This window comes from Eptesicus fuscus, chromosome 6 (genome assembly GCF_027574615.1).
Source record: "Eptesicus fuscus isolate TK198812 chromosome 6, DD_ASM_mEF_20220401, whole genome shotgun sequence".
In the NCBI taxonomy this organism is placed as follows: domain Eukaryota; kingdom Metazoa; phylum Chordata; class Mammalia; order Chiroptera; family Vespertilionidae; genus Eptesicus; species Eptesicus fuscus.
This window is the reverse complement of record NC_072478.1, coordinates 105,314,547-105,330,902: the sequence shown is the minus strand read 5'-3', so window position 1 is coordinate 105,330,902 and position 16,356 is coordinate 105,314,547. Positions and strand designations below refer to the sequence as shown.

Below are 16,356 nucleotides of genomic sequence, written 5' to 3'. Positions count from 1 at the left end.
GAGCTTTCAAAGCCTTGCATTTCCTGGACCAGAACAGGTCACTGCAGCCCGGGAAGAGGCAGGCATGTTCCAGACACCTGAAGGCTCACACAAAACATGGCCATCTTTAGGAGGGATCCCAGTTCAGAGGGCCCACCTATGCCCCATTCACAGGTGAACAAGACCACCATTAGTGGTGGAGATGGGGACAGAGCTGAGACCCACTCTCCCCCGCCCCCGCCCCCAGCCACGAGAAGCAGGGAGATGGCTTCACACACACCACAGAAAGGACCACACACTAACTGGACGAGAACTAAAAAGCACCCACTGTGTGGGTTATCGGTAGCGCCCTGGGGGTGTTTCTGGGAGGAAGGCTGGGTGCCAGGCCACCTGCAACCTTGGGCACAAGCTCAGCCCACTGACCTCCACACGCCCTCCCCGGGCTCCTCCCGCTTCCCTGGGCTTCAGCAGAGCAGCTGCATGTTGCTGGAGAAACAGCCACACTGACTGCTTTCAAGTTAAATCTTGACCCCAGACTGTCACCGAGCCGTTAGCACTGGCCCTGCATGCCTACTGCTCTTCTAAAGCATGTTCCCGTGCTTACTCTTCAAAACAGGTTTTCTTTTTCCAAACTTGCCCACCCCCACCCGCGATGATGGTACTTCACCACTGAGCGCACGGACACCGTCACCGGGCGCTCCCAGCCTGCCCGCCCAGCTGCATCTTCTCAGCCACCTCCGTTCTCCATCCCTCCTCCTCCTCCTCTGCTGTCTAATCTACCCTGAGAAAAGTAAGGGGAACAAGAAACCCCTCGATTCTCCGGCACCCTGGACTCCGCCTTCCTTCTCTGCTCCGCGAAGATGCTGAGGATGTGCCCTCCTCGGGGCTGTAAACTTTCTACTCCTGCCGGGGAAGCTCCTCCTCTTGATCCCTGTAGGCTGGGCTCCTTGCTATTCAGGTGTTGGCTTAGATGTCACCCCTCAGAAGTCCTCTGCTGTTGCTATACACGTGCCACCCAGATCCCCCCTTCAGGACTGAGGGACAGACTCCGGGCTGCAGGGATGCTGCTGGCACGTGGTCCTCTGCTCATGACCTCCAGAGCCCACCCCGGCCCGTCACTCAGAAGACACCGTTGCCAAAGGAATGACAGCTGTCTGCTGACTTTGTTACGGGCGGTCCAGCATGAAAGATAATGCACACACCATTTCTGCACAGCACTTCCTGAGGACGTAGGGAGTAGGTTGCCATTTTAACCTTAACCTTCCTTCAGAAAACAATGTGGAAATGGAAGAAAATGCAGAAAACAGCGATTAAGAGATGCAGGGACTGCAGCCACGACCAAAAGGAAGGAGAGACTAAAACCTGAGACAGTCTTACAGGTCACTTACAGGTCCATAAAAATGAAGAGACTGGAGTCAGCAGGTGGAAAGGCTGTGTGACAGACAAGGGGACCGAGAGGAGCGAGGAGAAGGTCCTGCCCCCACACCCCAGAGACTGTCCCCCACACCCCAGAGACTGTCCCCCACCCCCCAGAGACTGTCCCCCACACCCCAGAGACTGTCCCCCTCATCCCAGAGACTGTCCCCCACACCCCAGAGACTGTCCCCCACACCCCAGAGCCTGACCCCCACACCCCAGAGACTGTCCCCCACATCCCAGAGACTGTCCCCCACACCCCAGAGCCTGACCCCCATCCTCCAGAGCCTGCCACTTAGGACTGGGGCACACGAGACGTTATGTACAGCTCTACTCACGAGAGGCGTGGTCTCTGGTCCGGACGCCGGGGCTTTAAAGGTGGACGTGGGCTTGGGAACATCTGCTCTCTTGTCTGCGGCCGCTCGCATGGACAAGCACTCCAGGTAATCGGGAGGGGGGATGGGGACGGCAGCACAGCTCTTCTCCGACAAGTCCACGGTGCTCATGCTCCTCACGGGGGCTGGGCTAACGGCCCGAGTTAGAGAACCAGTTAGATAAGGTCCTCCCACCAGATCCCAACACTCAAAATCGCCGTGATCAGAACGACAACAGAATCGTCATAAAGGCCTCGGTAGGAGGAGGTCACACACACACACACACACACACACACACACACACACACAGTATCATAGTTATTATCTGGATCGGAGTGCAGATTTACGGGTTACTGGGATAGAGGTGCCAAGGGAAGCCCGTCGGTGTAACGGAAACCATGGCAGTAGACACGGCCCAGGAAGGAGAGAAGGAAAAAGGACGGAGGAACGCCTATGTTTAACCAGTGGATGGGGGAGTGGCCTGTGAGGAGAGGGAGAAGGATGGTGAGGTGCAAGGACAATGGAGGGCCAGGTCCGGAAACCCGGGCAGGGAGCGTTACAGAAAAGGTGTCCCCCAGTGTTGCAGGCTGCTCAGGAAGGTCAAGAGGGAAAGGTGGCCCTAGTCGGTTTGCCTCAGTGGGTAAAGTATCCACCCTCAGACTGAAGGGTCCCGGGTTCGATTCTAGCCAAGGGCGCATACCTCAGTTGCAGGCCCTCGATCCCTGGTTCCTAGTCAAGGCTTGTGTGGGAGGCAACCAATCCGATGGTTCTCTCTGTCTCTCCCCCTCCCTTTCACCTCTACAAATCAATGGAAAAATACCCTTGGATAAGGATTAACAAAAACAAAGAGGGAGGCAGCCAGTGTGGGTGGGTATTGGGAGTGGTCCTAGAGGGCTGATGGGGTGGGCCTGGGCGGGGAAACTTCACGGCGGACAGTCAGTAGAGCCCGTGGACACAGAAGTCACTAGGGAAGAGTGTGAGCAGCCGTCTCCTGCTCAGTCCCCACGACCTGGTTTCCCACAAATCCAGACAGAATTCTGATCCGCCCGGAAACAGCAGGTTGAGTGCCCTGTCACTGGGCCATGTAGCCTGGCCAGTCCTACCTCGGCGAGGGCACACTCACTGCCTCCTGCGCGTTCTCTTCCAGCAGCCTCGTGTACGACGACGGGAACCAGCCCCTCCTGCACGGGCGGAGAGAGACACGCTGTGGGTTGGCAGCGGACGCGTGAACAATAAACACACTGAGGACCTCTCACCCATCACACAATGTGTGCTTCACATAGTGTTCCTTTTATTTGGATTCCCTTTTAATCCCCCTGCCCCTTCCTGGTTTTGTTTAATAGATGAGTAATCTACACAGAAAACCATTTGTGTGTTGAGTCTCAAAGTATATCTGATATGCAGATTATCCTTGAGAAATCCAAAGTCACGTGTTTTATTCTGAAAAAACAAGAGAATACTTAACCTTTTGCACTCAGATGTCGAGTATGACTCGACACGGTTAGCATTAGAATAAAGGAATCGAGAAAAAAGCAAGCGAGTGCAAAGGGTTAAACCTATTTTCAGAGGCGACGCCTATGATCTAATGATTATTCTTGTGTCAAACTGATCTATCCATGCACACATGCAGAAAACAGCCTGGGACAGAACAGCTCCGGTTAATAACTAAACCAGCAGTCGCCAACTGACGACCCACGGACCACTGGCTGTGAGGTCCGAAAGGCTGGCGACTGCTGAACTAAACCACAACCACAGCTAAACTAGGACCATAACGTTGCTAAAATGCTAGTATGTCCACAAGGACCATGTGCGCTCACAGGAGAGACGGCAGCTCTCTGCGGCGCGGGGCTCTGGCTCCTGAGCGGACACTCCCACCCGGGACTTACGCTTTGGAGGTGTCGTGCTCTCCGTAAAGCCAGCCGTCTTTCTCCTCAGCAACGAGCAGCGTGATGACGTCTCCCTGCGCGAAGCCAAGCTGGTTGGTGCCAGCGGTGTGCGGGAAGATGGTTTTCACTTTCTGCCTTTTCATCATGTTCAGTCCCGTTGCAACAGACACTGATCGCTGTAAACTGGGATCCTCCGAAGAAGCTGAAGAGGACACAGTGGTGATGGCTTTTCCAAGAACGACAGTCGGGCCACTTCCAGCACAAAGCCCAGGCGTGTTCTACCGCCACACCCTTCCCTTTGCCGGAGGGCGGACTACAGGGGGCTGCAAGGAGGCCCCTTATGCAGACGGAGAGGATAAAGCAGGGCCTGCCGAGCTTCCCGCACTCCCGCCCCAATCAGGCCGGCTCTCAGAGGCAGGCCGCCCACCACCGAACGTGCCGATGCTTCCCTTTCCCGTTCTCAGTACGAACCACAGGCCGTGGGAGGCCGCAACTCTCACCCACTGCCCACGCCCTGGGCCAGAGACAAGGAGAGCCGGGAACGGCTGCGTGAGGGCGAGCACCTTCACTGAGCCCCTCCCAGCCTCTGGGTTGGCCTGGCTCCACAGCCCAAACCGCACGCCGTGGAGCAGCACGCTGTGCAATTTGTGTCTCAATTCAAATACCGCCTGATATTTACACTCAAAACAAAAATTGGAATGGAGATTTTTTTTCTTTTTAGGTATTTTTTCCAGTCAAATTTTGCTAGCCCATTATTTAAAACAATGTAAGATCTCTCTCTGCTTTACTCTTTAGTCTTACTAATTACTCTGTAAACTCTGCTAGCTTCTCACCACGCGCTCTCCACTTACCCCAGTGGTGCTAAACCACTAGCAATGTTATTTCCTTTTACCAAAAAGAATCAAAGAATCATCTGAATGACTGGGATGCACACAGCATTATCTATTTTAACTTTACTTGGTATATAACTTGTAGTCCTTCCTTCAAAGGCAAATGGTTGCAGACCACTATGTCCCCAGATGCCGTTCGGAAAATCTCATCTCTTCCCCAACAGCCACATGTGCGCTAACCCAGGGTCTCTCTAGCACACGGCTCGACTGCCATGACTTTCACACCCAGGGGCCATGAGTCCCCAGAGACGGGCTAGCTGCTGCGACAGTCTCCAGGGTCCTGGGCGCCAGACTGCTGCAGGCAGAGCCGAGTCTAACCAAAGCCTTCCGAAATGTCTGCAAACAACTGGTCCCAATTTACTGCAATACAGTCAACAGAGCTCAGAACGTTCAGCAGTAGAACTACATATCCAGAAGGCCTGGGGTGATGTTTAATGATGAAAATCACTGATAATTCAAACTGAGCCTACGGGTAAGATCAACAACCATAATTTTGTTATGTGAGCCTTTATAGTCTTATTGAAAAAAAGAAATTTTATTACAATTGCCAGCCAATACAATTGCCACCTCTGTACATCATCTTATTTCAAAAATAACCTTTCAATAACATATTTACTCCTGTAAACATCAGTCGGTACACAGAATTAGTATGTGTCAGAAAAGGTGTCACGTGTAACATGTCTCCTGGTTTTTCCATAAACCCAGACCTGTGTTTGCTCTGAGGGGTAGTTCCTCAGTGTTGGACATGTGCCATATACATGCTTATTCACCTCTACCTCAAGATGCATTTATCCAAAATATTTATTTTAAAATTTTAGACAGGTATTTTAAAGAAATACCTTACCTGAATTCTGTGCAGCTGTAGCTGGGTTATTGAACATATCAATCAAAGGGCTGGTGACCACTCTGCCTGAAGGAGCTGGGGGCACCTTGGGTGGATACTTAGAAAGGGTGTCATAGTCTTTCCCAGCCTGTGAAAAAGTCCTCATTAGTTTAATAGTAGTTTAACATAGCAATGGAAGTACAGTTTTCCAGGCTTGTTTCATATTACATGCTCTAAATTCCAAATTTCCCCCAAGTTCCCTTAGTTGTAGGGCAATACCCCATTTTGAATTATTTAAATATTTTTTCATTTTTTGCCTTTAAAAAAACAAAACCATTATCTTTAAAAACAAAAGAAAAACAAAGCAGGCACTCCCCATACTCTCGCCCGCTGGTGACCACTAATCTACTTTCCTTCTGTGGATTTCAGGCTCCCTCGTAAGTGCTACTTGGCCAGAGGATTCTACATCTGAAACAATTTCCCACAGAACTTTTGAGTGCTTTGCTCCATTCATTTCTTTTTTAAAAAAAATGTTTTGATTTTTGAGAGAGAGGAAGAGAGAAACATCATGGACTAGCTGTCTCTTGCACACCCCCTACTGGGAATCAAGCCCCAAACCCGGGCATGTGCCCTGATCGGGAAATCTGGTCTGCATAGGTTTCTCTTTACTTTGTAAATAATGTTTTTCCCCTCCCGAGAGGTTTTCCGAATTTTCTCTTTATCCCTAACATTCTGCAATTTTATCGAGGTTTTGGTCATTTCTGCGCATCCAGGATCGGCCTGGCTGCCACGTGAGAGACCAGGCGGGAGGCTGCTGCGGTCGTCTCCGAGGGGCTACGGTCAGAGCAGTGCAGGGCTGAGGGGCTGGACTGGGACATGCTCTGAAGATGGAGATGTTAGGATTGGCCTATGGACTGACAGTGGCATAAGCGAACAAGAGAAAGGCGTCGCCGCATTGGGTCTGAGCTACTGGAAGGACGACACTGCCATTCACTGGGTGGGGAAGGCTGTGGAGAGGCAGCTTTGGAATGAGAATGTCAGTCACTGGTTGTGGACAAGCTGAATTTGAGATCCCCATTAGACATTCAGTGGTGATGCTGGGCAGGCAGAGGAGTGTACCTCCCAAGTCTCAGCTGGCCTAACAAGTTTCCCATTAAAAAAAAGTTCTCTTTCTGTGTTTGCACTGTGTTTTGGAAGTGTTTCGGTTCCATTTTCCAAGCATTTCCAGTCTTCTAATGAGCCCATCAGTTGTTATTGTGTTTTGAGGGCAGAGAGAGAAATGGAAAAAAAAAAATTATTTTAGAAAGATTTCAAACGGGTGAGAGAATAGCACCATACATCTCCATGTACCCAACACCTAGCTTCAATACTTATCACTCCCTGCACAGAAAGGTGGATTGTCTGGCCCTGGCCGGTGTGGCTCAGTTGGCTGACGTCATCCCTTGCACCAAGAGGTCTCTGGTTCGATTCCTGGTCACAGCACATGCCTGGGTTTTGGGCTCAGTCCCCATTAGGGGGAGTGCAGAAGGCAGCTGATCAATGATTCTCTCTCATCATTGATGTTTCTATCTCTCCCTCTCTCTTCCTCTCTCTCTAAAATCAATAAAAACTTATCTTTTAAAAAAGCAAATACACAATTGAGATCTCAGAGGTAACCAGTTCCTACCATGCTGCTTCTCTCGACCATTGGCGAAGGCTGAGGCGTCCAGGACGTTGGGGTGGAGATAGGGGTCTTTATTTCTTCTATCATGTTGATGATTTCCTCTGGCACTTTGGTGGCATCACCGCAGGTTTTCTGCCACCTGGGCAGTTTGGAATTCAGTAATTCTGCCGACTGTAAATCCAAAGGAAACAAACAGCAGACAAATGTGTATTGTCGGAAGAGCTGACAAAAATTACATCAAACGATTATCACTGACAACGCATTGCCGGCTTATCACCAGAAGTACGGGAGCTCAGAGTGAAATTCAGGGAGTAGTTTGAGTTTCTGTGAGTATCTGCTGTCTTATTTGCTGAGAAGGATGTAGGCTTCTGTTCTAAAAGAATTTATCCTCTCCCTCCATGTGAATAATTAAGACTAATATAGGATTGTAAATGATTAAGAACAAGTTCAAAAACGAAAAGGGAAGGGTTGAGCAATCCGTATTAATCACCAAGAAATGCCAACCACCGCTTTCTCCTCCCACTCCTATGGAAAACACCTCCAAGACAGGCGGGGGATCCAGTGGACTCAGCTTAGGGAAACTGGATTTACACGTCGGAGGAGTCAGATCTGTGCACGGACGGAGGGGCTACAGGCAAAGTGCGGTGGGCCCTGCAGTCGGCGCCAGCGCTGAGGGGCGCTCTGGCCTCGGGCTGGCAGACCATGGGGATGGACTGTGGAGCAGAGTCGCGGGTGGACAGAGAGAAGTCCCACAGCCCCAGAAGCTCCCACAACCTGGCTCTGCTTCTTGCAGCTGGAGGTCCCTGAAGGCCTTTTCAGAACCCTCTTTTCCAGGGTAGCAATCTGCTTGGAAAGGGAAGCAGGCCCTGCCTTGGAAGCTGTTTTCATAGCAGACACACTGCTTTTACTGAGTCTCTGCTCATGAGGTGTGGGCTGGGGATGTTGGTGGGAATCCTAAGAGGGCAAAGCCTGTCCCCCAAACCACCTCTGTGCTGACTGTAACCCCAACGCACCAACAGCGTGGCCTGCTTCAGCCAGGAGCCACTGACAGGACTGGGGCGCCTTAGCTGGGGTATGAGACGGCACAGAAGGATGTTCAGAAAGTTGAAGAGATGCTTATAGAAAGCAGCAGATTTGGTCTGTGTCCCTCTAAAAAGCCTAACTGGGCCCGGCTGGAGTGGCTCAGTGGTTGAGCTTTGACCTATGAACTAGGAGGTCACAGTTCGATTCCCAGTCAGGGCATATGCTTGGGTTTCGGGCTTGATCCCCAGTGGGGGTTGTGTAGGAGGCAACCGATCAATGATTCTCTCTCATTGTTGATGTTTCTCTCTCTCTCTCTCCCTTCCTCTCTGAAATCATTAAAAATATATTTTAAAAATAACAAAAAGTCTAACTGGGACCCAAGGTTAAGTGTAAGAAAGACTGCTAACAACTAGAGCTCTCACGACACTGAGTGCCCCAGCGTCCACAGGACGTCGCCAAACAAGAGCTTCACAGTTGCTTCTGTCCTCCCAGCCTACGACCCTGCCCCAGTAGGACACTCTCCCATGTGGAACTAGTAGATGCACTGGTGACACAAGTGATCACCTAAGGTAGCAGTTCATTCTTGTAACAAGTTTAGATCTTTACTATTTACTTATTTATTTATGTATTTTTCAAATATATTTTATTTATTTCAGAGAGGATGGAGAGAGAGAGAAAAAAACATCAGTGATGAGAGAGAATCATTAATCAGCTGCCTCCTGCACGCCCCACCCTGGAAATCGAGCCCACAACCCAGGCATGTGCCCTGACCAGACTGGGAATCAAATCCTGACCTCCTGGTTCATAGGTCAACGCTCAACCACTGAGCCATGCCGGCCGGGCAGATCTTTGCTATTTAGATTTGGTGGCTGAATATTCCTTAAAGACTTTATAGAATATGTAACATGATATATGCATACACACAAGGCCAAGTTTGGTTTTGTTTTTCACCTGAAAAAAAGGGGAAGTTGCCTTATAACCATTCTCTTAGTGCCTCGTATCATGCAGCACTCTCCAAATTACTTTATTATGAATAATAATGAATAACTGATGTCAATCAATGCTACTTTTGGATGCTTACATAAACCCAACACAATTCATCATTTAAAAAGGAGGAAAGGCCATTGAGTGCATGTTTTGTAATGATTTCTGGGGCTATAAGCTCACAGCTACTGTGAAGGAGGGCAGGAAAGCAGACGAGATCGCCAACACCTTGAAGAGGAATGAAAAGGAGCTCTGACCCAGGGCCCTACAGCAATGGGGTCTGCGGCCTGGGTACAATTTCCAGGGACACACACACATGGACCCTCGAGGTGAGCATCTCAAACCATGTGCGGAGTGGGCCTGGGCCTGGGCCTGGGCCTCACTCTGTGGCTCTGATGAAGGCACTGAGGCCGAAGATGCAGCCCTGGGAGTTGGACAAGAGCTGACTCACAGGCGAGAAAAGGAAAAACGTGCTATTTCCCAATTACTGAACATTACTTTATCAATGGTTTTAAATATGGACCAATTACTACAATAATGAAAAATATTATAGGTGTCTAAAAGTTAAATATTCAAGTTGGCCAAAAACTATTTGTTTGAAATCTTCTCATTGGCAAATAAGTCCGCTGCTGGGTGCCGGGGCTTGTGTGGAACTGCCTTTAAAAGCATCTCAAGGGCATTTAAAGACGACGTAAAACCGACACACGGGCTGCCGCGGCTGCCGCACCTGCAGGTGGTAGTGCTGCGTGAGGCTGGCGAAGCTGCAGTGCTTGTCCACCAGGAAGCAGAAGCGCCTCTTCTCCTCCAGGAGCGCTTCCCTGCAGCCCTCCGCGATGAACCTCTGGATCTCGCTCTGGCGAGAGGTGACGGTTTCTATGTACTAGGAAAGCAAGGACAGTTACGCAGTGTGACGGGAGGAATCGAGCAGCTGCTCAGCCCAGCATTTATCTTCCGCCATCTTTACACTCGGTTTATTTGGATAATGGAGTAACTACTAAACACAGATAAACATTACACAAAATAACAGAGTTGTAACCTGGCCCAAGCAGATAGCATCGTTCTTATCAAGATCCCTGACTCCTCTGCAGAAGCTGCCAAAGGCCTTACATTCCAGGGGGCAGTTGGCACAAAGTATCGCTTTGTACTCCAGGGAGAAGCGCCTGTTCCATTGGAAAATCATGGGCTTTAGAATCAGAAAGTCTGAGTTCAAACCACAGTTCCAAGTGTCAACCATATGATTTGACTTAAGCTCCCTCCCCATCTGTGAAATGGGGATAACAATGCTTACCCTCCCCCAGTGGGCAGGAAATGCCCATGTTTTTAGGAGGCCACTGACTAAGCATGCTTCACCCTGGAAAAGTCTGCAGCAGCTCACAATGCTATGTCAGATGCTCACTTCTAACTTCAACAGCAGCTCAGCCGTAAGCGGATGAAGGGCTAACTGCGGTAAACACACTTCACGCAAACTATAAATTATCACCAACAAAACAAAGTCATGCTGAAGAGTTTACCTCAATTTCTTTGTGTTCGTATTTGAGTGCATTTCGTCCTCCTTGACTTTTCCTTCTGATCTTCTTCAATTCAGCTTGAGATTTCTCCAAAGAATCTAATTTATTCCTGTGTTCTGTTTGGTATCTTTTGAGAGTGGCCTGCAAGTTAAACGTTGCACTTATTTCACAGCAGCAGCACCATACAAACCTGAAGGCAGCTATTTTGCCAGCATTTTCACTGGGCATGGCCGGCCTGCCTCTCACTTCACACCACCCTCCCCTGGCCATGGTCCTATACACCCTCACTTCACACCACCCTCCCCTGGCCATGGTCCTATACACCCTCACTTCAAAACACCCTCCCCTGGCCATGGTCCGATACACCCTCACTTCACAACACCCTCCCCTGGCCATGGTCCTATACACCCTCACTTCACACCACCCTCCCCTGGCCATGGTCCTGTACACCCTCACTTCACACCACCCTCCCCTGGCCATGGTCCTATACACCCTCACTTCAAAACACCCTCCCCTGGCCATGGTCCGATACACCCTCACTTCACACCACCCTCCCCTGGCCATGGTCTGATACACCCTCACTTCACACCACCATCCCCGGGCCATGGTCCTGCACACCCTCACTTCACACCACCCTCCCCTGGCCATGCTCCTGTACACCCTCACTTCACACCACCATCCCCGGGCCATGGTCCTGCACACCCCCACTTCACAACACCCTCCCTTCAACTTTAAGGTTTGATGCTTTATTTGTCCTAAAGTTCTGTTTATATGAGAGGCTCTTGACCAGAGGGCAGCTCTCAGAGGACAACGTCTTTTCTTTCTCTTGTTCCTTCTTTCCTCCAAGGTGTTTGGACACTGGGTGGTCAGTAATTTGGTGAGAAGAAGTCAATAATATTAGATCCCAGGTTCCTGTTTTATGACTTACTAGAGGCCCGGTGCATGAAAATTCATGCACTGGAGTGGTAGGGAGGGGGTCCCTCAGCCCGGCCTGCCCCCTCTCACAGTTCGGGAGCCCTCAGGGGCGGGAGGCAACCCGGCGATCAGTGGAAGGCAACGCCCCATCACACCTCTGCTGCTGCCACTGCCGGCAGTGCAAGCCTCAGCTGGCCCTGGTTACCTGAGCCTCGGGCGGCCCTGGGCGGCTGGGCAGCCACCATCCGAGGCTTGCCTGCGCCTAGGGCCGGCCCTGGGCAGCTGGGGGGACTGAGGGGCCTGGGGGACTCTGGAGGCAGGTGCGCTGAGCGGCCGGGCCCACCTGGGGGCGGACCCAGCCTTGCCGTGCGCCTGCCGCCCCAGCGGGGCTGGAGGGACTGGGCACTGCCCTCTTGTGGCTGTGGGCGCTGCCATCTTTGAGGGCCTGACAGTCAGCATCTTCCCTCCTTATTGGCTGTGGGCGCCGCCATCTATGCAATGGCGTGAGGGTCAATTAGCATATTACCTCTTTATTAGATAGGATTATTAGATAGGATGATTTCAAGAAAGAAACTGAAGAAGAACAATCAGCTCCGGTTATTTGGGAGCCATGCAACAGTTTTTTCTTGGAGCCTGACAGACCTGAGTTAGAATTCTGGGTTCCTCCCTCATTTCCCATGCGACTTCAGCAATTACTTAATTTCTCTCAGGTCCACTTCTGCCCTCTAACCTGTACAGTGAGGATAATATGAGTTCGTTCCCACATTTCGGAGTTTCTGTAGGGACGCAAAGTGCGTGGCATCACACCCGCTTCCGCAGTCCCAGCTGGTCCTGTGCCTTCCTCTGAGCACGGCTTACTGCCGCACGGGTCTTGGTGAGAAGAAAGGGGACTCTGGGTGGCAGTCGGGGGAAATAGAAAGAGCCCTGTGTGCCGGGCAGGACCAGGCAGGAGGAAACTGCTGGAACTGACAATACCAGGTGACAGCAGGAGGTCCATGCAGGAGCGGTCTCTGACATGAGACCTGGCGCCCGGACGGTGCTCTCTCTCACCTCCCATCCCACGGAGCCAGCTGTGAGAGCCACAGCTGCTGGAACACATGCAGCTGTCGCCAACACGTATGTGGGCTGGGGGCAAGGCTTTCAGAAGCAGCAGGGTTCCTCGCAGCGTTTTTTCTATGCTTTTCAATAGGGTCCTGAGAGTGAGCAGAAACGAGCCCCTTCAGCCCCAAGGGACCTGTCCAGCTGTGCATCGTGCACACCCTCAACACAAGCTCCATCCATATCTGCTGCTGAGTCAGGCTCAGAGCCAGGTGAGTGCAGCCTCCTGGACAGCCAGGCCCCGTGCCCATGCCTGCCTCCACCACGGAGGCAGAGCAACGCCGAGTACTCACGGTCATGTATTTTATGTCAAGTTCTGTCTTCTTCTCCAGCTCATGTATAATCTCTTTGTGGAATGTTTTGAACTGTTAACAAAAGGAAATAAAAATATTCATACCAGATTTGAGATGTTAAGCAAAATAAAATTTAAAAAGAAATACATGTTGTAAAAATAGAAAAAGAGTTCACATACATTTTCTCTAAAACTCTCATCAAGTTTCTGGTGGGTACTTGAAATCTCTATGAGAACGTGGCCTGAGAACAAAACCAGACAAGTTAGGGGGAAGCCATTGTGTGGTGTTGTAAAGAGGGGAAGGGAAGTAAAATAGGGAAGGGAAGGGAAGTCCATCGCTGTCCCCAGAACCGTCGGGCGTCAGTCCCAGACACTTAGCTGACCGCGCCCCACAATGGGGTGGGCGCCAGGGAACACAGCTGGTCACAAACTCACTCTACAATACCCTTCTTCAAAAGAATGCCAACTCGCCCTAGCTGGTTTGGCTTAGTGGATAGAGCATAAGCCTGCAGACTAAAGGGTCCCAGGTTCGATTCCGGTCAAGGGCACATGCCTGGGTTGCGGGCTCCATCCCCAGTAGGGGGTGTGCAGGAGGCAGTCGATCAATGATTCTCTCTCATCATTGATGTTTCTACCTCTCTCTCCCTCTCCTTTCCTTTCTGAAATCAATAAAAATATATTTTTAAAAAAGAAATTAAAAAAAAAAAAGAACGCCAACTCTGTCTTAAAACTCACCTTGTTGGAGTTTTGGGGTCTATATTTGTTCATCCCCTGTGCTGAATTTATCTGGTTTAATTGTTAAATTCTCTTACAAAAGAGTCTCTTGGTCATTATAGGAACTAACTATAGGAACAAAGGCCTTATTTTTATCTAATCCCTAGAGCAGTCTGAGTTTCTGTCAGTCAGAAAAGATAAAAGCTTTTTTTGTTTCTCACATTAGTTCTCGTATCATTCTGGAAGATATTAATGCTGGGGAAACCCACGGCCGGGACGGTGCTCTGCCTCGCTCTCCTGGGACGCTGTCAATTCTAAGGACCGTCGCACGTGACGGAGAGCATGTTCCAGGACAAGGGGCCCTTACTGCAAAGAGCAGCGGGACGAGCCCTGCTCGCACAGCACAGCTCCCGCCGGCCACGGCCGCGTGCACTCTCTGCTCCTGACTCGGATGAAGGTGAACGAGAGCCTCTCTCTGCCAACTTATCTACAGGAACCAAACAGTCTGATAGCTGAGAGCTGGGAAAACCAAAAACCACACAGGACAACCACCAGACTAGACCAAGCGATTAGATGTGCTGGCAGGTCACCCACAGTTCTGTGGGCAGATAAAGGGATCCTTTGGGGGAGATGACAGGCTATGGGTGAGGGAGTACGTGGGGAAAGAGAAAAGAACACGACCGGACCAGGACGTCGGCCACACCTCCATACAAGGACTCCACCAGGCCCTGCTCGCAAAACGTTTTAACACAGCGACTTTCAAAGGGCTAGCCCAGCCTCTCCTTCATCTTCAGACCAGAAATCCAACCCCTTCCTGAACACGCCCACTGCATGGCCTGTCGGGCACCTCACAGCCTCTCCTTCATCTTCAGACCAGAAATCCAACCCCTTCCTGAACACGCCCACTGCATGGCCTGTTAGGCACCTCACATTCAACATGTCTAAAAGTGAACTCACCCCGTTCTCTAACCCCGGGTCTTGGCTGCCAGCCAGCCAGGCACAGTGTGTGATACCCAGTGACAAAGACGCATTCCCTTGTGCATGGGGTGCCATCACTTGGGCCACTTCTAGGGTGAAACCATGCCCCTTACTTGTCCTGCTTCTTCGGGTAACAAGTGTGCCAGCCCTTCCCTGCCCAGGAGAGAAGGCACGTGGGAATAGCACGTGGAGTCTACATTCGTTCTCTATGTTCCACCAGAGGAGGAAGAGGAGTCCCCCAGTCCAACCTGCCAGGTGGCCCTCTAAGGGTCCCCCCTCCCTCAAGCTCCTATCATTTCTCTGGCCTCCCAGCTTGTTCTCTTCAATCTTCTTCCTCACAGGTGCCAGGGGTCTTTCCAAATGCAAAGGTCACAGGTCCTCCCCATGGCGTCCCAGATGAACCAACTCCTCAGCAGGAAGCCCACCTGCCCAGCACTGACAATGACAGTGGTCCGACCATGGGGCAGAGGGTCTCCTGTAAGACAGGACCTGATGAGGTTACAGGTGCAGAACCTGTGGTCCCTAAGGAGCCTCTAACAGAACAGCCTGCTGGAGAGTGAGGCCAGACTCATCCCCAGTGCCCACGGGTCCACCCCGCCAACTAATCAAAGTGCCCGCTCTACACCCCTCATTTACCCCCTAATTAGGTACTCCTGAGGCTCAACACAGAACAGAGTTCTTCACAAAGGAAGCCCTCACGTGACCAAGAATATAATTACATCCATGTCACTTTATATCATTTGGTCATTTCAGATGGTGAAACAACCCACGTAACTTTCACATGTTAAACACATAAGTAACTCCTGGCGGGAGATAAAAAAACAACAGCAAAAGCTCACTCCATTACTTGACAATCAAACACTCTACTCTTGGCAAATCAGATCTACTTAAAAAAAAAAAGTCTAAAAACAACTTTGCTTAAATCAGTCAGAGTGATTTAAGCTAGAATCCAGGCATTTGCATTTGTTCGTCCTGTCAGGAACTTTATTTCTACAACCTGATTTATACAATGTAGATCTCTGAGAAGCGAGCTGCCAAAACCGAAGTCTGTGCCAGTGTGGGCACTGCTGCACTGCGCTCTGGCGGAGGCCCCGCTCCCCGCACCCACCTCGGCACTCGGCCTCCTGCCCACAGTTCCTCCCAGCAGGCAGCGGGGGTGGGGAAGGCTCAAAAGGTTTAGTGAAAAGCCCATTCACACTGCGGGCAGGAACCGGGCAGGAACCGAACACCTGCCCCTGCCCTTGTTATTCCTGTCCCTTGCAGCTCCTGGAATTTCAATGCCAGCCTCAGAGCAGCAGCCACCGAGTCCTCGGTCATAAAAAGGATCAGAAAACATCTTTATTGTGACCATGCAAGCTGCCAACAGTGTATCTTGAAACAGAACATGAAAACGGCCTTTATGTTTCATCTACAGAAGTTTATTCTTAGGTACCACGTGTTGCTTTATGTCTGAAACGTGGTATCACACACATTTGTTTACTCTTAGCCTTGTAACCTACTTTTTCATAAATTACATTTAAGAAAAATATTTTTTGAAAAAAGAGGGTGGAGTTGAGAAAGCACAGCCCAGATTCTAATGGAACAGAACTAAACACACACACCCAAACAGGAATTAACGTGTTGATCCCAGAAATCACAGCACAGCGTGTAACAAATCAACCATTTACTTTTTTCCCCTTTTAGGTTTTGAGTCAACATTTTGGGAAGAAACTCATAGTAAGTACAGTCATGTGACTAAGTCTGAATATATTATGTTCTTAAATGGCAATTATTAAAGGAATTTAAGTTATATAGCTATTTTAAAATCATGAAC

General features: G+C 50.4%; 1 protein-coding gene across 2 annotated transcripts in view; it reads right to left on the bottom strand.

Annotated features, from left to right (window-relative positions):
* BAIAP2L1 (BAR/IMD domain containing adaptor protein 2 like 1) overlaps positions 1 to 16,356 on the bottom strand; it is an 80,459-nt gene that overhangs the window by 9,914 nt on the left and 54,189 nt on the right. Inside the window, exons 4-12 of one of the 2 annotated variants that reach the window (XM_054718202.1) lie at positions 13,032 to 13,093; positions 12,853 to 12,924; positions 10,550 to 10,687; positions 9,766 to 9,918; positions 7,035 to 7,202; positions 5,390 to 5,516; positions 3,656 to 3,857; positions 2,873 to 2,950; positions 1,734 to 1,920 (exon numbers count right to left, since the gene is read on the bottom strand). In XM_054718202.1, coding sequence (XP_054574177.1) covers positions 1,734 to 1,920; positions 2,873 to 2,950; positions 3,656 to 3,857; positions 5,390 to 5,516; positions 7,035 to 7,202; positions 9,766 to 9,918; positions 10,550 to 10,687; positions 12,853 to 12,924; positions 13,032 to 13,093 — 1,187 coding nt within the window. Of the gene's footprint in view, positions 1 to 1,733; positions 1,921 to 2,872; positions 2,951 to 3,655; positions 3,858 to 5,389; positions 5,517 to 7,034; positions 7,203 to 9,765; positions 9,919 to 10,549; positions 10,688 to 12,191; positions 12,309 to 12,852; positions 12,925 to 13,031; positions 13,094 to 16,356 lie in introns of those variants that run through there. The other variant, XM_054718201.1, reaches the window with a different exon arrangement.